The sequence below is a fragment of the Capsicum annuum genome, chromosome 10 (assembly GCF_002878395.1).
Source record: "Capsicum annuum cultivar UCD-10X-F1 chromosome 10, UCD10Xv1.1, whole genome shotgun sequence".
NCBI lineage: Eukaryota > Viridiplantae > Streptophyta > Magnoliopsida > Solanales > Solanaceae > Capsicum > Capsicum annuum.
In genome coordinates, this window is record NC_061120.1 from 140,912,582 (window position 1) to 140,939,336 (window position 26,755).

Below are 26,755 nucleotides of genomic sequence, written 5' to 3' on the forward strand. Positions count from 1 at the left end.
TTTGATGTTTAAACGGACAAAACCAAATTTTATAAAAACAAAATATAAATTTTTGTAGCAAGGATATTTTCCAGTGAATTCTCGTCGAAAAAGTTGGATTCATCGTCGACTTTCTTCTCTCTGTCTGTTAATTATTAATCTATCAAAAGATGTAGCTTGCTACCATATTAGTTTTTTTTTTCAAATTATAACTGAAAAACAAATAGAAAAAGTATGGAAATGTGTTGGTCATTACCATTTAAAATACAGAGGCTTACAATCGAGTGATCATTTTTTGAAACAATAATTGCCATTATAGTTAAGAATTTTTTTTTTTTTATTTTAAAGAAAAGACGATGGGTTACAAATGAAGAACAATGTTAGAAAAAATTAATTGTTATGGTAATTTTGTTGGTGGGTTAAAGTTTATGGCGGTGAATATGGTGTAATGGAGGTTTTGGACATTGACAACAATGGAGGTTTTAGACATTGAAGAAGAAGGGAAAAAAATTTAATTAAAACGAGAAAAGAAAAAATTATGAAAGTAATAAATTTATTATTTTTTCGGATTATGCTGATGTGGTGCTTACGTGGCAGCGCGTGTAAAACACCACACAAGTGGTGTAATGTCTGGTGTAAAAAGTATCATTTTTTTTATAGTTATAGTTTAGGTGTGGATGCGACTTTTCAAATATAGTTTGAGGTGAAAACGATGTCTTTTCCTAAAAATGATAGAAATAGAAAGTAGAGGGCCAGTAGACAGTAGGTAAAAATGACCTGAAGTAAAAATTGTTTGCACTGACCACGTACATTACTTAAATTCATAATTTATCAAGTTCATAAACGAGAATGCATATCTAATGGAACAACAAACAAGTCTTTTTTGAGCTTTCAGAGTTGATTCAGCCTTGTTATATATTTACATACCTGCAGATTAAATACTGAACTTGTAATACTTCACAATCCGACCATTAACCTGCTGGTAAATAAAAGGTATATAGCAAGTTCTAAAAGGCATCAACGAGGCCTGATGGAGGGAATGACACCGCTCACAAGCTCAATTCCTTCCATAGTCGTGTAGGTGGTAGTGTGTCTCGAATAAGTTGAAGTTGATGGCGATGATGACATTCCAGACGTGGAAACATCTACATCGGATGCAATAATATTATTGTCGAATGCAGCTGGAACCGTGGAAGTGATGTTCTCTAACTCTCTCACCACCTCCAGCATTAAAGGTCTATCCTTTTGTTCATCAACTGAACACCTGAGGGCCAAATCCAGAAATTTCTTCACACAGTCTGAGGAATATGGAGTACCGATATTCCTGTCTATTATAGAAGACATCATCCCTGATTGGCATGCTGCATTCACCTGCCATTAGTTTAAAAAAAAGAAAAGAAAAGAAAAGTACATGAATTTTTTTATTCCCTTCGTTTCAAAATGAATGACACTTTTTAAAACCACTTGGAGAGTCCAATAGTGTTTTCTGACTATAGTTTTTCCTGAACTTAGGTTGAGGTTTAATTTAATTCCAAGAAATGAGAAGTCAATGCCTGATTCACGTAAAAAAAAAAATAGACGTGTTGATATTGTAGTCCGATCTTCTGTAATTCTCGTCTTCTAGGATGGCAAATACTAGTTGAGGATCAGCTTAAACATCGAGGACTTCACAAATTCATCTAGGTCAAACCCTTGGGGGCCATTTGGTTGGGTGTATAGGAATAGTAGTGATACTAAATTTTAATACAATGTTTGGTTGCAAATTAAAGTCCTCCATTCAAAACTATTACACATTATCCATGGCATTAACCATACCGGGTAGGCGGGTACACTACTATTCTAATACACCCTATTCATTTAATTCAACAAACCAACAGTAGATTAAAAGATAATCCAGCATTACTAAGTCCAATATTACTGATACACCTTAGTCAATACTATTCTTAAACACCTACCAAATGACCCCTTACTGGATGCTACTAAGACTGGGGGCATGTTATTAAAGTTGATCTCAATTTCTAGCTATCTTACCACTTTATGTCGAAGCATCCAACTTCGCGAACTCAGCCTAAACATTCTACAGTAAGCGAAAAGGTTTGGGGTATAACAGCTTCTTTACTTCATTACTAACCGTTTTATATGGTAAGATAAGATACTTCCATGCAAAACAATATATGAGAAAGTTCAGCTCGAATGGCCATGAACTAGAGTAATGGCGCCAGCAATTATACTGATTCATATGCTGTATCTCAATTTCATAAAATAGTTCATATGGGAATTTGAAGGGGAGCCTTGGAGTAACTGGTAAAGTTACCTCCATGTGACCAGGAGGTCATGGGTTCAAGCCTTGGAAATAGGCTCTGGCAGAAATGCGAAAGTAAGGCTGCGTACGATACACCCTTGTGGTGGGGCCCTTCCCCGGACACCACACATAGCGGTAGCTTTAGTGCACCGGGCTGCCCTTTTTTTTAGATCATATGGGAATTTATTGAGATTCTTATTAAAGCAATAAAAGAATTGAAACTCACCTAAAGCAAATGACCTCTACCGCTTAGTTCAGATCCATTAGCAGATGCTGAATATATCTAGAGGAGCTATCTAATGTTTCCGTCTTCATAACAAAGTGAAACACTAAGATCACTTAAGGGGAAAAAAAAGAATTGAGTACCTCTCGGACGATGTTCCTTCCCTGAGATATAGGTCGCATCCCTGTTAAAAGCTCGAGAAATACAATACCAAGGCTATAAACATCACTTTTCTCTGTCAACTTGTGAGTGAAGAAGTACTCCGGATCGAGGTAGCCCTACACGAGTACCAAATTTTGGCAACTGTCAGCTATCTTAGAAAAAGCAAGGAGATTAATAATTGAGAAGGTAAAAACCAATATTGAAATACAGGATGTGTATTCATGATCAAATTTACTATTGACCGTAGACAAGCAGCCTTAACCGTGACAAATATTGTTTTAGGAAAGACAGGTTTAATCACCAGATTCTGAGAAACATGATATTAGATGGCTACCAAAACATTGACACTTCTAAAGAGGGAACTTTTCCAGTGCTGGATGTGCCTCACATGATACAGTTGACACCGAGTAATTTCATTGTTTGTTGCATCATCAAATATCAGTATGTAACCACCTTTCAAATGTGTCTTAAGTATGTCACTGAACTAACAACATGTTAAGACATAAAATTCTGCAATGGTTGATGGAGGAGGGGAACACAAGAAAGGGTGAAAGAAGGTCAACCATCCATTATTGAAGTGCTTAAGAAGATGAATATATTACACTGCTGATTAATTATTTAATAGGAGATTTAAGCCATTTAATTAGACAATTTCATGCATAAGTTAGAACGAATATAGAAAAGTTCTCCCTCTCTCAGCAATTTTTATCATTGATTTTGAAGAATATATAAGATAAGTAAAGCCTTACAGGAGTTCCTTTCACTACAGTTGATACATGTCCACTCGTTTCAGCATCAGGTAATGGTGCAAGCCTTGAGATTCCAAAATCAGAGACTTTTGCGGTGAATTTAGAATCTAACAGTATGTTATTTGCCTTGATGTCGCGATGGATTATTGGAGGATCAGCTTCAGTATGGAGGTAGAGGATGCCCCTGGCAGCACCTAAAGCAATGTGTAACCTTGTTCCAAGACTCAGACGTTGCCCATATCTAGCTGTAAAATAAGTAAAATCTTCAATAGCCTTATATCGGAGATACCTGTTTGATATTCATATTGGAACTCGCACATGATTAAAATTAAGAATATGAACTTCCAAAATATGAATATAAAGTTCCACATGATAAACATGATGATGACCACACAAGTGAAGAAGTAGGAAAACTAATAGTGAACCATCGAAATTCAGGAGTCAAACTGAAGTAAAAACTTCAGAAAAATAAAAGGCTCTCTCTGAGCGATTAGATTCACTTTCATCTATACAAGCATTCTTTGCTAGAACGACGTATCTTTCACCCTCTATTTGGCACAAGAAATAAAACACCAGGAGAAAAAAGTGAAGAGGAGAATAAATATGCTTGATTTTGACAGAAGGAAGTAAAAATGACACCAAATACAAAGGAAGGATACACCACATACCAGAGAGAAGATCATGTAAGGAACCATTTGGCATGAACTCATAAACCAACATCTGCATGCAAACATAACCAGCTATTACAAAAGTAGAATGAAAAACCACAAAACATAATATCCATTTTTATCCTTTTATCTTTTTTTTTTTTTTTTTTTAATTTGATTACTTTTTCAGAAGATAAGCATTTCACTAATGAGACCAGACTACGCAAATACAAGAGGAGTGTAACTGATGAGCTGCTCATAGACACGAATGTTGTTTGAACTTAATATTCAGTGATCTAAGTATTGTAGACTGACTCGCTATTCACTCGGGTTTGGGGCCATAATCATTATCTAGGAGAGATGACCGAGTGAAGTGAATTGTTGATTGTGTCAGAAAGACCCTATGTCCACGCCCCAATCGTCCCCGGAGTAATATGGGCATCTAAAAGATCTTTCATGCAGTGCCCAATCCTGAAATAGGTTCTACACACATGACCAGCAAGGAGAAAAATAAATGCAATAACTAAATGATGATGGGCAATATCAGTTAGCCACAAAATATGCGTTCGTGGATGAGTGGTACCAAATAAATGACTACTTAAATCAGGATTTTGAGCATAAGATTCCATTGGCCTTATAAAAAGTGGGTCTAACCCTTGGGTATGTTTTAATACATTTAAGAAATTACTCTTCCTCTGGCCTGCTAACTGACTGACTTCAACTAATTAGGACTCCTAAAGCTAGTAAATGAAAATGTAAAAAACTCCTAAAAGTACTGACAAGGACTTTAGAATCAGTTCAACTGAAACTCCCCTTTAATTCAAAATCACACACTCTCCACTGCAACCTGAAAAATTCATGCTTAGCCTAAGGAAGAAACTTTGTAAATATATCTGATGCTTGGTCATTTGTCACACACAATATCTATTCACAGTTCTTTCATCAGCTACTTTCCAAATGAAGTGATATTTCACATCAAAATGCTTAGTTCTCCCACGAAAAGAGGATTCATAGCCACAACGATTGCTGATTTGTTATAGCAACATGGACTTGGGTGCGTGTGTGTATCATTTTTGCAGTTTGGAGAATCTTACCTGTTCACTTCCTTCATTACAGTATCCCACCAATGAAACCAGATTTCGATGATGCACACGTGACAGCAATTCTATCTCAGTATAGAACTCTTTTTCCCCCTGTAGTGAGCCTTGTTGTGCACGTTTTATTGCCACTGTTGTACCGTCTGCCAAACTGCCTTTGTAGACCTTCCCATAGCCTCCTTGGCCAATTTCAGTAGTACTGCTAAAACTGTTAGTTGCTACCTCTAATTCCTTAAAGCCCAAGGCCTTAACACCTTCTATTCGCATTGGATATTTTGATACTACAAAAGAAATGAAAGGAATATCACTAGGAGTTCCACGTAGTCTTGGGTAAGTTGTTTAAGCAAGAAAGACATCAATGCCAAAGAAGATTCAATTACTCAACATTAGATATTCATTGAAAATTTTAGCATAAACCAGCAGGTCCTAATGGGGTGAGTGAAAGAAATGGAGAAGAAGCTCCCCGTCGCTGAGGAAAAGTTGCACACAACAATTGAAGATTAACTCACTAGATTGATCTTTTGACATATGGGACCTTGGATGCATTTTAAGCAACACGAATATTATGGCCACAAGAAGTACAGCTGCAGCACATATGGACCCTAAAACAATTCCAACCACAGTGCCTCTGCTTTTTCTGCTTCCCCCTCCTTCCAACAAGGGAAAAAGGACTGCAAGAAGGAAAAGATTCGTTATTTGACCTTGAGAAAGCAGAAAGAAGGAGAAGAGAAGAGCAACAATGATATATTTCTATTCAGAACAAAGACTGTCTGATGAGACATCTCAAAAAGAAAAAATAACAAGTAAATCCTTGTCCTTCTTACAAAAATTCTACAAGGCTTCTTCACACAGATTCTGCGTCATTAACAAATTCTTCGTTACACCAAAAATAAAACAAAAGTAGGCAATTCATATTGAATTTCTGAATGGGGATGTTAACATACTTTGAAAATACCATATGGTTCACCTAAGATTTTACTAAATCAAGAACTTATCGTAATGCAGTCAATTTAGTCTCTAGACCCTATTGAGTATCTAAGATATCACTAGTGTCTTTATCAGGTTACCCTGTCTATGAGGATGTTAAGCTTCACCACAGGCATGATATCTAAACAATTTCATTGAGTTTTCATACTCGTATACTTCAATGACATCAAAAAAGACTATGTTCTATATCACTAGATAAACGATTTAAATAGACATTTTCAAAAACGAAATGGAGTGCAATGGGAAAGAGAATTTTTATCCGAGCATGACCGCTAAAGATAAAAAATAATAACAATAATCATATTCGAGATCAACAAAAGAACAAATAGTCATGCGGGCACACAAGAGTTCCAGACTTCTAGTCTAGTTTAAAAGTATCCAATATTTGGCATTAAACGCAAAATATGAACTGAAGAAGCAAGTTCTACAAAATTTGTGTTTGCACTCTCATGAGTGCATGACCTAAGTTGTAAAAAGACAAACGAGATTCACGGTTTTTTTAATTATTATTATTCACATTGGCTTTACTTTAAATTCCTCCAGAAATCATTACAGAGCTACAGCTGAAAATGTCCACATTTTAATATGTCTGATCTGCCAGTAATGTTACAGATTATATCCTACTTATGCAAGCACATAATGGATTTGAAGACATACCAGAACTATATCCCATGGCGGTGAAATTGAGCAGGTCATATGGGCCAAAGATTTCACTTCCAGTAAGATTAAAGATGGCAAACTTGTTTGCAATCCGTTCTATCTCGCTGTCATTAAATTTGCCAAAAGCATTGGTTCCAGAATCATTTGAACGTGGAGGGAAGAACTTCAAAAACAACCTAAGCCTAGGACCGATTTGCCACGCGACCGAATCAATGTGCAGTTGATAATCATTCAAGTTAACACTTTTTGTTATCCACTGTTCAAAGTCATTATAATGTGGTGGAAAGTCTGAAATGCTAGGGCTTCTTAAACGCAAACCAACTCCAAAAGGCGCCGCACAATAGCAGCCATCTTTTAATGCTGGGACATATTCGAAATCCTGGTTGCAAGGCGGCTGGGCTGCACAACTTGCAATAGAGTTGTTCACGCCTCCATACTCTTCACCTCCGTCTCTTGATTTACAAAATTGGGTAATCTGACGTTCATTTGCATTTCCACAAACAGGATTGCCATAGAGCCTGAAAGTTATTCAGTCAAAGTGTCACATTTAGTGAATACTTGATCAGAAATATAAATGACTGATAAGCAAAACGTGAGTAGGGATTTTATGCCATTGAAAATATTTGCACGTTAAAGTACCAGTAAATGGGTTAAAACAAAAACTATAACCCATGATTTATGGATAAATTTCACATATAGTCAATAAATATCATTTTTTTTCCCACAATACTCTCTTAATTATTATTTCTAAAACAAAAATCACTAAACCTTGAGTATATTAACACAAAAATCACACAACCTAAAAAGACACATTTTCATGGACTACTCATTTCTTACTTTTTTCCCAAAAAATCTACTAATAAATTAAAATTCAATTAAAAACTGATTCCACCCAAAATACTTGAAACTAGTGTAAATCCACCCGGCTTCAATACTATGTATAACATCATCATCAATCTCACCATTTCCTTGAATTATAGACTCAAGATACTTGAAACTTCCTCTCATGGAGATGACTCGAGTATCAATCCTCACTTTCACATCTGCCTCATCATTGAACTTGCACTCTTAAGTATTTTGTCTTAATCCTACGCAACGTGAACCCTTTAGACCCATACCGCAATATCACATGGAAAGAAATTCACATATATAAATTTGACCCCATTGTTTTCGAGTTCCAAATAAAGTGCACTGCTAGCAGAAAACTACCCATCTTCTGACAAGAAAAGAAGTTCTGAAACAACGACAGAAAGTAAAGAAGCTGAAACTGTGTTGGCTCACTACTCTATCATAATCAATGGTTGCCCGGAGTAAATCTCTATAGAATGGAAAGTGTTTAGCAGGAAAACAGCGAACGAAGGCAGTGTTACAAAACTCCCCATCTATTGTCATGGGTATAATCTATAGCAAGTCTTCCTGAGATCTCTTCGTGATAGGTATTCTGTTTAATCACAGAAATCTGAACTAGAAACTAAAGACTCTACAGAATTACTTTGTGATTTAAAGCTTTTAAAAAAGCCGGGAACTGAAAGTAAGTCCACAAATATGTATTGAACAAGACTACCAGAAATAAGGTCTTACATCATATCAACATTTGGAGGAGGATTAGGAATACTCGAAATATCTGAGAGATAATTACGTTGAAAATTCCTGCAAAAAGGAGAACAACTGGATAAGCCTGGCAATCTGATACGTTAACATCTGAAAGGCCCTTTTTAGTCAAGACATGGAATGGTTTAGAAAGACGAAAGATACATGCTATATTACCTCGAACAAAACAAAACTCCAGATATATTAAACCTTGTTATATTTTAACTGTATAGGATAGAAAACCCATGCAGCCAATGAACACATTATTCGTTGTCTGTACTTTCATTTTCCAGGATACCCTCTTTGAATATCCAAAACTACATGTGGACTGACTAGCTACAAAAATGAAATAGGCACACAAATTTGGCTTGATTCTCTACAAAAAGCTCTCTCTGTATCTTATAGTGAATAAGTTTTACTAACTAATCGATTGAGGGCAGCAGACAACAGAAACATGAAAAATAAAGTACTGATAAGAGGAAAATGTATAAATGAGACTCTTACAATCTAAGTTTTGCGCCTGGGACAAATGTCCTATTCTCCCAAATGGTAGTTGGAACAAAACCACTTAACCTATTATTGTTGAGTGACCTACAAGAAAAATAATTTAAAGGGAAAGGTAGTGTCAATACTGCATTTATTAGAGTATCAAAATGAAATTTGAAACGGACAGAGGATCAAGAAACAAAGATTGAGCAAATGAAGCTCCTTACAGCCTCTGCAGCCTTGGAAGGACAGAAAAGTTCGAAGGGATAGAGCCATTAAGCATGTTTCCTGACAGAATGCTGCAATCATCGTGAAAGTAGTTAGTTCACTATTGAGAGTCTGATACCAACTGAGTTACTCAAACATGAAAAAGAAAAGAGTGTATGTTAAGACACTAATGTCCATTCAACCACCTATCCACAAATATCGATAGAGACTGGGGGAGAGGGAGGGGGGAAGAGGAAGGAAGATGGGTGAATCAATCAGGAAAGATTTCAGCTAATTCGTACTTAAAAACCAGGAACTTACATGGTTGTGATATTATCAGACAGCTTATTGGTCGGTATATTTCCCGTCAGTTGGTTTCTGCTAAGGTCTCTGTGACATGAGAAAATTATATCTGATGAATTGCCACTGTTGTGAATTTAACTTTGTATATTCAGCATAAATTGATTGGCAGATGAGTTCAACTTCATCAGGCATAAAAGAATTATTAAGCAGAACTGAGCAGATATCAACATTATCAAGAGATTAGAACAACAAGAACATAAGCTTCAAAATGAGGTTTAACATGACAGATGAATTTTTCAATGAAGTATGCGTACAAGTAAAGAAGATGTGGTATTGTGCTCAGGTCAGGAACTGGTCCTTGCAAGTTGCAGTTCCTAAGACTCCTGCAGGTTTGATGAAATAACATCAAGTAATATTCATCAATGAATGGTGAATATAATCACAGCATGACCACATTGTAAGCTTCATAAAATAATATAGAGTTCCTCCGACAATCTTAACCACTTTCTTTAGACTGTTACTCCATCTTATGTCAAAAGGGCCTAAGAATGAAAATACTGCTCTAGCCTTACCTTTTTCAATCAAAATAATGAAAATACTTCTATAGCCTTTCTCATTTCTTGTGAGGAGTGGGAATGGGAAACCCTTATTGGGAATACATTGATGATTATAGAGAAAACATTTTGTTCATCCTCTTTTATTATTCTAATGCCTGACCAAGGGCACAACACAAGGGAGAATATAATTATTTCTGAATATTCACAGGGGACTTGTTTTCTGATCAAAGTTTGGGATAAATACAGTCTTTAACCTCGAGTGATGACAAACATCCTTTAGAATTCTTTATTCTTGCTTGGTGAAAATGGGCCTGCATATCACCAGACAGGAAAGGGGACATAAACCAACAAAATCCAAGAGATTAGTAACTTACAACTTCAAGAGTTTGGTCATATTACTGTACGAAGCCGGAACCACAGAGCCTTCAAAGTTATTATTGTCAAGTTGACTGCAAAAGTTGTTATTGTGGGGGAGAAGAGTTGTTAGAGTCTGTTTATTAATGCTGAAATGACATTAATTTGTTGAGAAACTAGACATATTGAAACAGCAAAAACTTAAGAGTTCAAAGGCAATATACAGAATTGTTAAGTTCGGCATCAGTGCAAGCTCTGGTGGAAGGTAACCCGATAAATTGTTGTTGTCCAGAAGGCTGAAATAATTTACATCCAAGTAAATCCAAACATCAAAGTCACAGAGGAAAAGTTCTTTTCAAATAGTATTAATATATTGTAGGTTAAGTGATTCTTACAAATGTTGAAGCCGAGGTAAAACAGACAGCTCTGGAGGAATTTGACCGCTTATTGAATTGTTATTCATATGGCTGCATCCAGGACAAGAATGATTAATACAGAAATGAAACATCTCCATACCATCACAATCAGTAGAGAACTCACAAATGTGCAACTTTTGGCAAGTTTGCAAATGATTTTGGTATTGGCCCTGATATACCATTTAAGTCCAACTGAAATTTATTCAAGTTAGGAAGATAACCGAGTTCTTCTGGTAAAGGACCTGATAATTGATTTCCACTCAAAAGCCTGCAAGAACAGAAGAATGGTAGATGGAGTGGAGTTCCTCATGGATGTGCACAATCCATATATGCAAACTATACGCAAATTATATATTAGATATCTTCAGATAAAACATCTCTAAGCAACAGTAGTGATTGTAAACAGTGAGGCACACGCATATTCGGGCTTCAGTTGAAGCTAGGATTCAGAAATGTTAAAGACTTTTTACAGGGATAGTGACCATAGGAGAGCTTCATTTCTCAATAAAGACAATTTCGATGGAATATCAGTCAATCCCTGCAGCAGTCACTAGTGTTACGTAAGATATATAAAACTTCCATCTGATGAGTTCAAGTAGTTGGTATACTAGTTCTGTAGACATTACACCAGAAACTCCTGACAGTAAATAAGTCATTAACTTCGAACCATTGTTTTTATTTTCCAAAAAAATTACCCAGCAGACAGGACCTGAAGTAGCTGAAAATCATCCTATTTGCCTTACATGGAACAAAACTATGTACCATCACTTTGTTCTGCCTTCTACAAATTGACTAGCAATTGGTTGACATTGAAAAATTCTATTCACTGCCCTCCTTTTACTTATATGACACTCACCCCATGTTGGGATTTCACATAATGTTTGAAAACAACCCCTGGTTTTCTCTACCAAACAACTCCCCTCATTTCAATTTGTGTCTTAATTTCTTCTTTAGTCTATTCGAAACAGAATGTCACTTTCAATATTCGATAACTCTTTAAATCAATCTCATTAGGTTTCACCGAAGGATTGCCCACCTTCTCAAGCCTCTGTACCATACCCTTTGAAACGATCCTACATGGCATATTCAAGACCACAAGATCAAAGAGCATTTTGGTATGTTACACACATCTTTAATTTAGAATCACAAGATTCAAAAGTCTTTTATACTTTTTTTAAACCTCTCGTCCAGTCAAATTATGACACACAAATTGGAATGGAGGGAGTAACTTTTTATAACCTCTATCAAACTAACTTTTTAACATTTCGTCAATTACAAAACATACAAAGTATAAAATACACTGTCAAATTAACATTTCAAACACTTATGTTTTCTGTAATTTTTTCATTTCTCGATCACTGGAAGCAATCTTCAGTGGCACAACGACCTCCTCTTAAGAACATTCACTACGAAAAATGAGTTTAGGGGAGGCCATAGGTTTGTCCACACCTATTGATTCTTTCAAGTCATAATATCAAACAAAAAAGGGGGTTCGATCTATTAAGACTGACTAGAATGAAAATGAAGAGAGACATACAGTAGCCTCAAAGCAATTATGTTGCCAATCTCCTTAGGTATACTGCCGCTAATGCTGTTCCACATGAAATTCCTTCAAAAAATAAAATGGTATCATTATCACCAGTAATCTACATGATTACCAAAATTACATATGGATTCGTAGACATCCATATTGCTATACTTGTGTCTCGGGCCTAATAATAATGAATCCCAAGGTTGAAACAATAATTTATCTCAAAGTCAGTTTACTCATAGCACAAGGTTCTCAAATATGAAAAGGGCGTTTGAACATGAAAATATTTTACTTTTTATCGGAGTTGGACTCTGGGAAGCACATTTGATCATAAAATTTTGAAATATTTCAGAATTCAACTTAATTTTTAAGATTTAGAAAACAACAAAAAGTTGTTTTACTTTTTTCAATCCAAATTATTCATAAATATGAAAGCAACTCCAATCTGTCTTCACAGGCAAACACAACTTCAATTTGCAAATATCATTTTTCATCTTGGAAACAAAAACTACCATTTTTTTATTGTTAGATACTTGTTGTTGGTGAGAGGTGGTAGGTATCCCCGTACACCACACTTAAAAAGAAACTAATAGTACTTTTTTTTTTTCAAATTTGAGAATGAAACATGGCCAAACGTCCACTAAACATCATCACCAAAATTAGCGATGAATAATTATGAAACAAATGAGTGTTATAGTGTATAATTGTAGGGAGGAAGGGACTGACAAAGTTTCCATATGTTTAAGTTGGCCAAGTTCAGGAGCAAGTGTACCAGATAATGACAAGTTCATCAGACGCCTGCATGCAAGTCCCTCCACATGAAACAAACAAATTAAAATTATACTACTACTACTATATAAACTCAGTTATTGAATGAAAGTAACTAATATGGGTTACGTTATACGTACAATTCTTGAACATGCTGATAACCTTCAGTTTCATTTTGAAAGCAGTAAACAAAAGACCAAGAAGTGCATGGATCTTTCTCCTTTTCCCAATTCCTCAGATAACCCATTGGATCTTCCAGGCTTCCATGAATAGCCTCTAGTGCATCCACTGCACAACATTATTCCACCACTAATAATTACTACTACACCATTCTTTTCAACAATTACTACTACACTACTATTATTCTTCCCTTCCATTTTGTGTGTCATCATACACTACACTACTCACTTGAGAAGCAAAGAACCAAAACTGTTCAATTTGATATTCTTGAAGAATCATTTTAAACACATTGCATGAAAGTTAAAAATAAAGAGTTGTCAAAAAAAAATATATGCTTTTTTAAATGCACTAAAAATAAAAGTTAAGGTGTTGTTAGTATGGAGAAAGACATCTAATTTTTCCAAGTTGGATTAGTCAAAAGTTTTAGAAAGAATTTTCTATGGGAAAGCAATTTCGTTAAAGAAAAATGAAGAAAATAACCTTCCTTCTGAAAATAGAGAAGAAGAGTTGCACAAGTGTCGTTTCATATTGTGTTCTTCTTACTATCCATACACACTTGTAGTTTTTACCCCCACCACCCAGAACTCTCCTCACCTCATATAGCATTTATCTAGATTATATATAAATATTTTATTTTTAATATAGCATTTAGCTAGATTATATATAAACATTTTATTTTTAGGATAATATATTTTTTCTAAATATCAAACACAAGAAAATAAATAAGAAATTCACTTATTTTTATGAGATATATTTTCCTTCATGCAAAATACACCCTTAACTTTCTAAGTTATCCTTATGAATATAAATTTCATATAAAAACTAATTAATTTATATTATATCTAACAAAATATTTTAAAGAAATATTGTATTATAATTGGTGGCGATCAGGGCGGATCAATCAATTTCATAATCTAAAGCTAAATTATATTGAGAGGCCTTAAACATTTTAGAGACCTTAAATATAAGCATTTGAAAATAATTAAATTTTTTTATCTGATTTATTATAGTAAAAAATTATCTTCTATTTATATCATTGTCCTTCACATTTTTAATTCTATTAAAAGTAAATCTAAACTATTAAAATCTGAGTAACATTATGCTTTAAAAAACTTTCGTGATTAATATAATGATTTTTTCATGTTTCTCTCACCCGACGATCTTAATTTTTACACCAAATAAAAAATCTAAAATATTTTTCATAAACTTTGATTGTACAAATTTCTTTTGTAGTTTCTTTTAATTTAAATTTAAATATTTATTTATTTAAAATCAATTTATAAACCTATTATTATTATTAAGGCAAAGGTACAAATATACCCTCGAACTTTGATAAATGGTATAAATATATCCTCCGTCATACTTTGAGTACAAATATACCCTTGCCGTTAATGAAAAGGTACAAATATACCCTTATTACTAACGACGGGATACGTGTCACAATCGTGTTCAGCCGTTAGTGATAAGGTATATTTGCACCCAAAATATGACGAAGGGTATATTTATACCATTTATCAAAAGTCGAGGGTATATTTGTACCTATTTCATTTTTATAATTTACTTTCTCCGTTTCATATTAGTTGATCGTTTTATTAAAAATAATTATTTTATATTAATTGTTCATTATACTAAATCAAAAAAGTTTTGATTAAATTTTTATTATATTATCCTTGTAGTTAATTCATTCTTAAAGTCTTCACATTTGTTTATAAAGTTTTCAAGAAGTTTTTTATGGTGTGAATTCGTAAAAGAAAAATTAACCAAAATATACTATAATTAAAATTTTTTACCATTTATAGCGGTATAATTTTAATATATGCATAATCTTACTATCTAATAAGAGGGAAAAACCAGGGAAATAGGCAACTCTCCATCGACATGCCTGCTTCATCAGCTACTTACTCCGTGATTTTACTATATCATCTCTAATTAATTATTATAAGTCATTTATGTATTAAAAAATTAATAATATTTAATATAAAATAAATTATATATTTTTATTTTCTAATATATATATATAATTTTACAAAGATTAATTAATACGATAAATTAATAATAGTAATGACTAAGTATTATTTGATGACAATATTTTCACTTCAAACATGAGTCTATTTTTGTAAAATTTAAAATTATAGATTTTTATTATTGAAAAATTTAAACTTATGGACCAATGTTTATATTAAAGAATATAAATCATAACATGTAATTTCGTGCCAACATTATACAATATGACGAGATCTTGAAATTTTGGTAGTCCTCTCAAGGACTCTTTTGATATTTTAATTTTTTTCGTGAAATGAAATTATTACCATGACAATTAATAGTTTCTTTTTATTACATATTTTTATTTTCACACTTATTCTTTTTGTTAAAATTATTTCATTTTGATTTTTATGATTATTTTTTTCTTGCCGCTTGTTAGATGATTATTTAGTTAAACCTTCCTTCATTTTAAATCAACAATCACTTTAACTTGAAAAATATTCAAGCTAACTTTTAATACAAAACAAAAATTTGTAATGATTTTCAACTACAGCCTCATACATAGTTCTTTTTGATATATTTAGTTCTCAAAATATATAATTAAAATGGCACGAATAGAATACTTGTGCAAGGGCATGAAAAAAATAAACATGATAAATTAATGGATCAAATTGAGTAATATCGTTATAGGTGTGAAAAAAACGTGTGTGTTAGATAGGCGTCTCTTGGGTTTTAAAATAGATTGGGTGGGTAGTTGGTTTAATGGGTCGATTAGTAGGTTTGGATTGATTATTTGAAATAAAAAAATAAAAATAAAAAAGGGACAAATATACCCTCAAACAATGAAAAATGGTACGTGTATATCCTTTATCATACTTTGGGGTACACATATGCCCTTACCGTTAGTGATAAGGGTATATTTGTACCTTTTCATTAACGGCAAAGGCATATATATACCGAAAGTATAACGAAGGATATATCTATACCATTTATTAAAGTTTAGGAGTATATTTGTACATTTGCCCTTATTATTATTCAAAAATAGGACCAAAGAATTGGGAGTCTAAAGCCTTTGCTTCATTGGTTTTACCCAAGAGCAGACTCTGGTGGTGGCGATGGCTAATAGTTATGGTTGTGGGTGCCGACTAAGTAGTGTTGATGGTTGATGATAATAGTTGTGGGTACATAATACATGTTAGTTGTGATAGGCTAATAATGATGATTAATTTCGGTGATTGATAATGGAGGTTAATTATTATGGTGGATGATAGTAATAATTGAAAGTGGAGCAATGACTGACAATGATGATTAATAATTGTGATTATAATCAATAGTGATTGAGTAACAACTTGTTTGGATGATAGTTTGCCATGGTTTTATAATATATTGTTCAGTATGGTATGGTACAGTATGATATGGTATAGTATCTTATTTGGATTGATTGTATCGTTCACTGTGGTTTAATAATAGTTTTTTTGTTTGGTTTGATGGTATGGTATTGTATCGTAAAGGGTAATTTTACTAAAATAATCCCGATTATTATAAATTTTAAATTCAATCTGTGTAGGTTATTTCTTCTAAAGCCTTGCCTGTGTACAGAAAACAAACAAGCAGAGCAATAAACTGCTTCTTTGAAGCAATTCCAGTAATGCAATAAACTGGAATCTTGCTCTTCAGCACCTCCGTCTTTGGGTCGTGTGTAATCTCCCCAATTTAGTATTATTATTTCTCTTTCATAATATATCACTTGACCAAGGTAGAATATCTTCCTCTTCCACCATTTAGTATTATTGTTCGTAGTTCTTTTCAAGGTATCCACCTGAGTTCAAGCTTCCAAATAGAAATAGCTACTATTTGATTAAGAAGTAGTGAAGGATAAAATTGGATTAGAGAAAATTATATAAAGGCATAGTTGAAAAAAAAAAGAAGAGGAAACCATGGCACACCACCAATTTGATGGTTCAAGGAATTGAAGGATTCCATGGTTATCAAATCATGGAATAGTACCATATCATACCATACCATACCATGGAAAACCGCTATCCAAACAAGCTGTAATAGGTGATGATGATGGTAACTAAATGACGGTTAATAATGATAATGGTTATTTATAATGATCACGATGGTAGTTGTGGGTGATGCATAGTATTTTAATGATAACAGTGGAGGCAGTTGAAAAGATGGAATAGGAGTAAATATTATCTTTACATAAATTTTAATTATTTAGATCTATTCACTTAAATATTTTTATATGAGAAAAATATTTAATAATTGAGATTTGGAATGATTCTTAACCTTTAAACAAACAAACTTAATAACTAAAATTGAAATTAAAATTCAGACTTTTCTTAAATTCAAATAAATGAGTGTTGGTCAAAATAACTTGCAAAGACAAAACAAATGAAAAAGGACTTAAAAAAATCCTTCATATATTGAAAATGATATAAGAATGTCCTTCATTCATCTTTTGACTCTAGAGTCTAAAATGTCCTTTATATTCATCTTTGGGCTTTATAATGCCCTTCATATCTACCTTTGAACTCCAAAATATCCCTTATATAACAGTCCTAATACTAAATACTAAAAAAAAAAATTACTAATGACTGTCAACTTTCCATTGATCCCCATTTAATTAATTAAAAAAATCAAAAATGCATTTATATATATAACCATAGGAGTCGAAGCTAGTAGATCTTTTATACGAAAATCTCGTTATAAAGCAATAATTGTAGGAAGATTTGACGAACATAATCAAGTATCAAAATACTACATAGAAATTAAATGAGCACTTCGTGTACATTTTGCAGCGGACAAATAAGAAATTGATTTTCACTAAGAAAGTTCCTAAAATTTTCAGTAGAAGTTCAATCAGATGAAGCGGAGAAGTCTGATGGATGTTAACATTCATGCATAAATTAAATTTCAAGGTTAGCCATTATTGGGAAGCAAAACAATCCCACATTGGAGAAATAGAGGAAGAATGTCCAATATTTAAAGTCTCACCCAACTTCATTAGTATGAGGTATTTTGGGAGGTGCCCAAAAACAAATCCGTGAAGGCTTGGTCCAAAGCAAACAATATCATACTAGTGCGGAGTTTGGATAAAGTTACACGTGATCCCAACAAATGGTATCAGAGTAAGGTTCGGATATGTTGGAGTAGTGAACTGCGTTCTGTGAGAAGTTCTTGGTGTGATAACAATGTGAGAAGTTCTCAGTGTGACAATAAGATTGGGAGATCTGCACGTGGTGCCTTTTGTCGAAAGTTTTCCTGGCGAGTGGTGGTCAGGCGGCGTGTCCCGTTGAGTGATAACGGCGGTACAAGGTGTTTGGCAGATCATGTGAAGTGACCTAGTAGTTGGAGATCTACGATTGATGTCTTGTGTCGAAAGTTTTCTTGACAAGTGGTGGTCAAGCAGCGTGTCCCACTAGTTGGTAGTGACGGTACAAGATGGTTAGCGAGATAAAATGGATCAAGTGGTGGTCAAGCGGCGAGTCCCACTGGTTGGTAGTAGCCGTATAAGATGGTTAGCAAGATCAAATGGATTATGGTTGAAGGGGAGGTTACAAGTGATGTGGTCTTGGCTTGAGGGGAGGATTGTTGGAAAGCAAAGCAATCTCACATTGGAGAAATAGAATGTCCAATATTTAAAGTCTTACCCAACTCCATTAGTATGAGGCCTTTTGAGAAGTACCGAAAAATAAATGCATGAGGGTTTGGCCCAAAGCAGACAATATCATACTAGTGCGAAGTTTGGGTGAAGTTACACGTGAAAAAAAATGTGACATGCTTTATTGTTAGTGTGTGTGAGAGAGATTCTTCAGAAATTTTGAATGCAAAATAGTACATTATTTTATGTAAGTTAATGTAAATCTGTTAATTAGAATGTTCACCATATTGTGTTATACTATAATTTTACAACTCTTAACATTGTTTAGAACAAAATTATTTGTAAACACAAGTACACAATTATGATAAAAAAATGAGAGAGAATATGTCAGCCATAAAGCTGTAAGAATCAAGAAGGAAGAAAAGCTAGACTAACAAAAAAGTTTAATTTCCTACCAAAATTTTACTTTCCTCTTAGCGTCAGACAAACTTTACTTGTGCAGAAACACTATCATGCAATCAGTATGCTAATGCTAGTTAAGATCAATTTGCAAATTTAAAAATTAGGACATATGTAGAACAATAACGATACCCAATATAGCCCCACATGGTGGGGACACATCATTAGGGATGACAATAGGGCGGTGTGAATTTTAAACAATGTGAGACGGTGCGGGTTTTAGATTATATGATTGCGGGGCGGATTTAAGTAGGTTTTTTTTTTTTTAAATAATGCAGTGCGGGTTGCTGGTATATTCGAGTTTAAACAAAAAAAGAGATTAAAAATTAGTATTATTATTGTAAATCTACCTAAAATTATATGTATTTTTCACTTAAAATTTTATGATACTTAAAATAAAATGTATAACACTATAAATAAATAATTTTATAACTTTTTTAATTTCTTTATTCATCTTGATAAAAAATTGATATTTGATCATTATTTGTACACGTGATACTTTTTTGACAATTTGTTAGTGAAAAGTGATATAATAGAAATTGGTTGTTACTATTTACTAGTTTGAAAATATTATGATTTTCAATGGAGTTACAAAATTTTCAAAAAAACAAAAAAATAAAAATGTGGGGCAGTGCGGTGTGGATATGTGCGAGTATGAATGTGGAGCGGGTTTAAAGGTGATGCGGATGCGGTGCGGGGCAATTTTAAAATTTGCGGGTTTAGAAAATACCCGCATCACACTGCACCATTGCCACCCCTACACGTCATTAGTGAAATTTTCTTTACATAAATGACGTTTTGAAGTCCAAAGGTAGATGTGAAGAATATTATTAAGCTCAAATATAAAAGTAAAGGGCATTATAGAGTCAAAAGATAGATGGAGGACATTCTAATAGTATTTACAATAAATGAAAGACATTTAGGTTACCAACAGCAGTGGTGGCGCAGCGGAAAGGGGCTGCCCCAACCTACCCAGAGGTCGAGGGTTCGACCTTGGGTATGGACAAACACTCTGTTGGGAACTCTCCCCCCAAATGGGGCCCGACATAGGGCGAATTCAAATATAGTCGGATTCCTAAAAAGGAGGTACCAGACACCGGGTGGTTTAAACAAAAAAAAAAAGGACATTTTAGGTCCTTTTCAGTAAAACAAAATAACATTTATTCTTCAGATCAAGTGTGTGAGTTTTAAACTCTCGTTTACTCATTTGGCTCCAAAATATTCTTTTTGGAGCCAATTTTTTGTTCCTTTCTATCAACATGTTTGTTATAAATAGCGAATTCTCTAAATAGTCACTCAAGTTTTAATTTTTTTTTCAAATATCACTTATATTTTATTTAAGACTACAACATCACTCAACTATTACTCTTTTTCTCAAAAAATACTAAACACCTCAAAAATCTTCTTCTACATAGTGTTAGTTGGCATGTTATGTCATTAAAACCTCTTTTTTAAAAATATTAAACCTACTTAACTCATCAAACTCATTTAATCAAAATATAATTATATATATATTTTTCGTTTTTTGAAAAAATGCATTAGTTTATTAAAAAAAAAAATTGTGTACATAGAAAAACTTTATCAGTACTAAAACTCGACATATATTTTTTTCAAGAGTTATATTTCTGAATGGTCACTCATATTTTTTGAATTACCTACAAAAATTATTTTTATTTTTTTAGAGATAATAATATGAATCAACTATCACTATTATTCTCAAAATAAAGAAAAACTAAATATCTCATACGTCTCTTTAATAGGGATGTCATGTCATTAAACTATTCTTTTTAATAATAAACCTATTTAACTCATCAAACTTATTTAGGAAAAAATTATATTCTTATTCTTTTCTTTAAAAAAAAAATACATTAATTTATTAAGAAAGAATTTTCATGCTTAGAAATCTTTTACTGTTTTTTAAATTTTTTATTTTTTCTAAAGTTATTTTCTTAGATTGTTAACCATGTTTTTGGAGTCACTTATAAAAATCACTTTATTTTTGGTAAGACAATAATATCACTCAGTTATCAATATTTTTCTAAAAAAATTAATAAATATCTCAAAAGTCACATCCTCCTCTAATTAGCATGCCATATCAGTAAACCATCAATTTTTTAAAAAATAATAAACATATTAACTCATCAAATTCATTTCATCAAAATTATTTTTTTGACATTAATTTATCAAGGAGAATTTCTCATATCTAGGTATTTATCCTTTTTTTTAGAGTTATTTTTTCAGAATTATTTTCCTAGATGATCACTCGGATTTTTATATATAAGTGCATATAAAGATTAATTATTTTCTAACGAAAATAATATCACTAAATTAAATAAGTTATCTAGAGATTTAAAGTTGCATGTAAAATAATATGGTAAAGAATTCATAAGCATAACAATTAAACTAGTGTATATTTTTTAAAAAGAATATAGTTATAATTTTGATTAAATGAGTTTGATGAATTAAATGGTTTATTATTTTAAAAATGTGATTTTAATGACATGACATGTCAATTAAAAGAAAAGAATATTTTTGAGATGTTTCGTATTTTTTGAGGAAAAAAGTGATAATTGAGTGATATTATGATCCAAAATAAAACATAAATGATATTTAAAGAAATTTTTCAAAACTTGAGTGACTATTTAGGGAATTGACTCATTTATCTAAACATATTAGGTAAGTTTTAAACTATTAATTCCACCTATAGAAATGTATAGAGAATTATTCCACTATTTTGATGATAGTTTTTGTGGTCAAAATCGAACCAAACATCATATAACCAAAAGAAAAATTAGAGAAAGTAGCATACTTAAGACTATAATTGCAATAAATAGCAATATTTTTGTAAAAATTACAGTTTATAGCAAGAGTAACATTATTTTACTCATTAATTAGGCAAGTGCATGTTTTACTCTCACCACTTTATATTTTCCTATTTTCACTCCACAATTTCACCTCCCCCAAATATAGTCATATCTTTTATCCCATTTTTTTTCATCTTATTTTTAATTTTATTTTATTTTGATTTTTTTATTTTCTCTCTTCTATTTCTTTCTTTTTTTTTTTTCGTTTTCAATTTTTTAGTTTTTTACTTTTTGTTTTATTTTTTTTCTTTTTCATATTTGAAGATAATTATCTTCATGATCTTCAAGATTTCAAAATAAAATATGTCTTTCAATCTCTTATATTTCTACCTTTTTTCTTGTTAGTTTTTTTTCATCTTATTTTTTTCTCATTTTATTTTTTTATTTTGATTTCTTTTTCTTTTTTATTTTTTTCTTTCCACTTTATTTTCTCTCTTCTATTTCTCTTTTTTTTCCTTTTTCGTTTTCTTTTTTTTGCCTTTCTCATATCTTTTTTTTTCTTTTTCTATTTTCATTTTTTTCTATTTTATTTTATTTTTTTTCTTTTATTTTTACACTTCTATTTCTCTTTCTTCCTTTTTTTTTTTTCTTTTTCACTTCTCTTTTTTTCATTTTTTTATTTTTCTTTTTGTTTTTCTTTTTCGTTGTTTTGCTCTTCCATCTCTAACTTTTATTTTTGAAAATACAAATATGTATATCACATACACATGTTCAAAAAACATATAAAATACATAGCTATACAAATCTGGATATATATTTACAGTACAAAACATTCATATGTATTTACGAAATATATAATATATTCATATTAAACAGTAACAAATATAACTATACTATATATCTTCATATGTATTTGCGAAATACAAAGGTGACTCATATAAAATAAGAATATACATATGGATCGGGTATGTATTCGGTAAATACATATGCAGAGCTACATGTATTTTATACGGTGTTGAATTTATCTTTGAACTGTATATATTATATCATTTTAGAGGGTAACATTTGTACTTATTTGTTTTCTTTTACTGTTTTAAGATATGTATATGAATTTTTTTACTACCTATATGTATATGTATATAATTGTCATTTTTGTTATAGAGATTTTGGGTCCTATATGTTTATATATACATGTGAGTCACATATGTATTACTGTAAATACATATGCAGATGCATATGTATGTTTTTTTACCGTAAATACATATGCAGATGTGTATGTTTATTTATTTTGTATATTTTTTGAATATGTATATATGATATAGATATTTGTCTTTTAAAAATAAAAAATAGAAATAGAAGAGTAAAAAAAAAGTGAAAAAGAAAAAAAAAAGAGAAATAGAAATTAAAAATAGAAGTGTAAAACAAAAGCGAAAAAAATAAAAAAGAAAACGAAAAAAATATAAGAAAAAGGAAAAAAACGAAAAAATAAAAAAAATAAAAAATGAAAAAAGAAAAAAAAGAAGAGAAGTAGAAGAGAGAAAATAAAGTGGAAAGAAAAAATGATAAAGAAAAAAATTAAAAAAATAAAAAAATGAAAAAACTAACAAGAAAAAATAATTAGAGATATAAGAGAATGATATTTTAAAATTTTGAAGATCATGAAAATAATAATCTTCATATTTGAGTTTGATTTAAAAAAGGAATCCACTAATTTAAATAAGAGTAATTTATGAGAATTTAATTAGATGAGATAATTATTCCTTATTTAACTCAAATATTTGAGTAAAGCAAGGGAAGTAAATCTTTTTGTATATATATTTGCATATCAACAGTTTACTTAAATATAGAATACAATTTGCTATTTTTTGTAATTATTAAACTGTTGCTATAAAAGTTACAATTAACACTCTATAGTTGTTATTTCTAAAATTTTTCAAATACTAAACTGATATTATTTTCCAATAACCAAGAACACCTTTCTAGAACAAAGATTTATTTGTAAAACTAAATGTTTTACAAATATTATTAACTAGTTGTAAAATCACAAGAAACTAACAAACAAGAGGAAACATATTACCTTCATCTGGATCTGTCAGCATTTCTTGTCCATTATAAGCAGAGAAACATGTTGAAAGTGCCACAATCAGTAATATTATTCCCTTCTCTCTTCTGCCTTTTTCCATGTCCATATTTCTTTAAATCGAAAAATTACGTCAGTTCTGAGGGATTTAAAGTTAAAAGACTAAGAGTTCATCAATAAACTCATAGTTCCTTTTTCTTATAGGATTTCCTATAACAAATATAGATTAATCTAAGGAAAAAGATATTGCATTTATCCCTACTCATACGTAATATCTCGAGATCACAACAAATTTTAATGTCCAAAAGATGGATTATTAATTAAAACCACTTACCAGAAACCTCAAACAGATTGACAAGAGTACTCAACCAATGTATAGAGAATATAATGTCTGCATAAATGGTAGGAAAATAGTAGTGCCATTTTATTAAACATGTAGTAGATATTGTAACAAGTTGAAGAGTTGACATTGCCAAACTTGAAATCGTCAAGTTTTCCTCTTTTTATATGCATCAGAAAACGAAAATTAACTAAGAGTTGGTAGTGGCACATTGTCAATATAAGTTGACAAATAGGTTATTGGGAATAGAGATATACAATATGGCAATTTTTTACCCAAAAAATCCGCTTTCCAGTTACGTAGGGAACAAACAATAATCATTGGTAGGAACCGCTTACCTCGGACGGGTCCACGCAACATGAATCGGATTAATTGAGCTTCAATCAGTGGCATAGCTACATGGACCAAAGAGTGGTCGGTTGAACACCCTTCATCGAAAAATTATATTATACTTTCTCATTTCTAAGTAGGTACTCCTTTTATGTTGGACGCGACACACCCTTTAACAAATTGTTAACTCCTAGAAAACAAAAGATAATTTTATCAAATTATCCTAAATTAAATTTATCTCTTTCCAAACTGACATTGATTACATTTTATCTAAACAAGGGCAAAATTAAAAAAACATGATCGATTTATTCTTAAAGGCTTAAACATACACTTATTAAGAGACAATACCAAAAGAACAAGAAATACTTATTTAGAAATAGAGGTAGCATATATTAAAAATAATACTTTATACATAGGTTAAGAATTACTTTTTAGAAATATATAGTAAATTTTTGAATATACTTAATGAAATTTCTAACTTCGTCACTTGCTCCGGTATAGATATCAAAAACCAAAAAAGAGAAAAAGAAAAGGGAATAAACAATGACTTTATATGACTAGCCAAGTGGACTTGGTCCTTTCACCTGGCTAATTAAGTACCTGTTTGAAAAAAACTGTTATTAAACAGCAGTGAACGATATCGTCCATCCAAATATTGTATTGTATTATACTGTACTGTACAATATCACACCATATTATACCATACATTATAAAACCATGACAAACCACCATTCAATGTAAGGAGTACAACATTGGACAACAGTTTAGGTAGCCTCAGCTTAGTCTAAAAGCTAATATGAATTGGTATACATTCTTCTATTAAGATAACACCAAACAACCCAGATGGTATGTTTTTCAATTGCAACTATTCGATTAAATGTGTATATAGTATATTATCTTTCTTTATCATTCCACTTTCCTAGATAATGCCTAAATATTTTGAATTATTTGTATTTAGGCACCATGATTTCATCTATCGTACGTCACCTCAGCTTTACTGCTCGTGTGTTGACTAAACTTGCAATGCATAGATCTAAGTTAATCTTACTTTTATTCTTAAACCTTACTCTCTACTCTCTAGAGTGCTTCTCCATAACTCCAACTTTTGATTGGTACTTAAACCTAAAGGTTCAAGAGATACAAAAGAGTAGTGTATTAGACTTGTGTATTATCCAAAGGTTACATAGATATATACAAGTAAAGGAAAGACTAACTAAGGTAACTAGATATCTAAATTACTAGAAATCAGCTATAATATTATATACATTTAATAGAGCACAAATTAGGGAGAGAAATCTATACAATTTATTACACAATCAATCATGTCCCAATACGCCCCCGCAAGTTGAAGGTGGCATCAATAACCTTTAACTTGGACAGATGTTGATTAAACAGCAAACAAGGCAAAGGCTTTGTAAGCGTGTCCGCGAGCTGATCAGCAGCATGTAAGTGCTGAAGCAGCATGTAAGTGCTGAACGAGCACATGTTTTCGCTGCACTTGATCTCTAACAAACTGAAATTCAACTTCAATATGTTTCATCCTACTGTGTAGTACCGGATTTTGACAAAGATAGGTAGTACCAACATTATCACAATAGATTATGTGTGGATCAGGCAGATGTACATGTAGTTCTGCAAGAAGTTTTTGAATCCAATTAACCTCAGCAAGTGCAGAAGCTACTGCACGATACTTTGCTTCAGTGAAGGAGCGCGCAACAGTGCGTAGCTTCTTGGATGACCAACTAATAGGATTTGCACCAAGGTACAAGATATATCCAGAAGTAGAGTTCTTGTCATTAATGTCACCAGCCCAATCGGCATCTGAATACATAAACAACCCAGGATGTGTCTTGCTCATTATCTGTAAGCCATGATTTTTGGTGTACTAGAGGTATCGCAAGAGCCGCTTAACAAAAGACCAGTGTGTTTATGTAGGATAATGCATGAATTG

The 26,755-nt window shown here is 32.0% G+C and overlaps 1 protein-coding gene across 2 annotated transcripts; it reads right to left on the reverse strand.

Moving 5' to 3' along the window:
• Positions 1 to 735: 735 nt before the first annotated feature.
• LOC107845855 (probable LRR receptor-like serine/threonine-protein kinase At1g06840) lies at positions 736 to 24,594 on the reverse strand. 2 transcript variants are annotated; one of them, XM_016690351.2, is made up of 21 exons: positions 24,469 to 24,594; positions 24,132 to 24,247; positions 13,159 to 13,306; positions 12,977 to 13,048; positions 12,257 to 12,328; positions 10,844 to 10,987; positions 10,699 to 10,770; positions 10,528 to 10,599; positions 10,324 to 10,398; positions 9,707 to 9,775; positions 9,411 to 9,479; positions 9,110 to 9,181; positions 8,901 to 8,987; positions 8,388 to 8,456; positions 6,804 to 7,324; positions 5,669 to 5,830; positions 5,157 to 5,440; positions 4,084 to 4,135; positions 3,416 to 3,660; positions 2,648 to 2,782; positions 736 to 1,350 (listed from the first exon to the last, which is right to left on the reverse strand). In XM_016690351.2, exons 2-21 carry the CDS (start codon positions 24,241 to 24,243, stop codon positions 997 to 999), a joined length of 2,886 nt encoding a protein of 961 aa, XP_016545837.2. In that variant the 5' UTR covers positions 24,244 to 24,247; positions 24,469 to 24,594; the 3' UTR covers positions 736 to 996. The 2 variants fall into 2 exon arrangements, with proteins under 2 accessions (XP_016545837.2, XP_047254139.1); XM_047398183.1 differs by lacking the exons at positions 24,132 to 24,247; positions 24,469 to 24,594 and having other exon boundaries at positions 12,977 to 13,062; positions 13,159 to 13,284.
• Between the last annotated feature and the right edge of the window lie 2,161 nt (positions 24,595 to 26,755).

Coding starts and splice junctions, on each gene's coding strand:
- LOC107845855 (XM_016690351.2), bottom strand. CDS start 24,243: ATGGACATGGAAAAAGGCAGAAGAGAGAAGGGAATAATATTACTGATT. Junction 10,988..12,256: donor ATAATTGCTTTGAGGCTACT/GTATGTCTCTCT, acceptor CTGTTCTTGCAG/GCTTTTGAGTGGAAATCAAT. Junction 3,661..4,083: donor CTTACATGATCTTCTCTCTG/GTATGTGGTGTA, acceptor CTTATTTTACAG/CTAGATATGGGCAACGTCTG.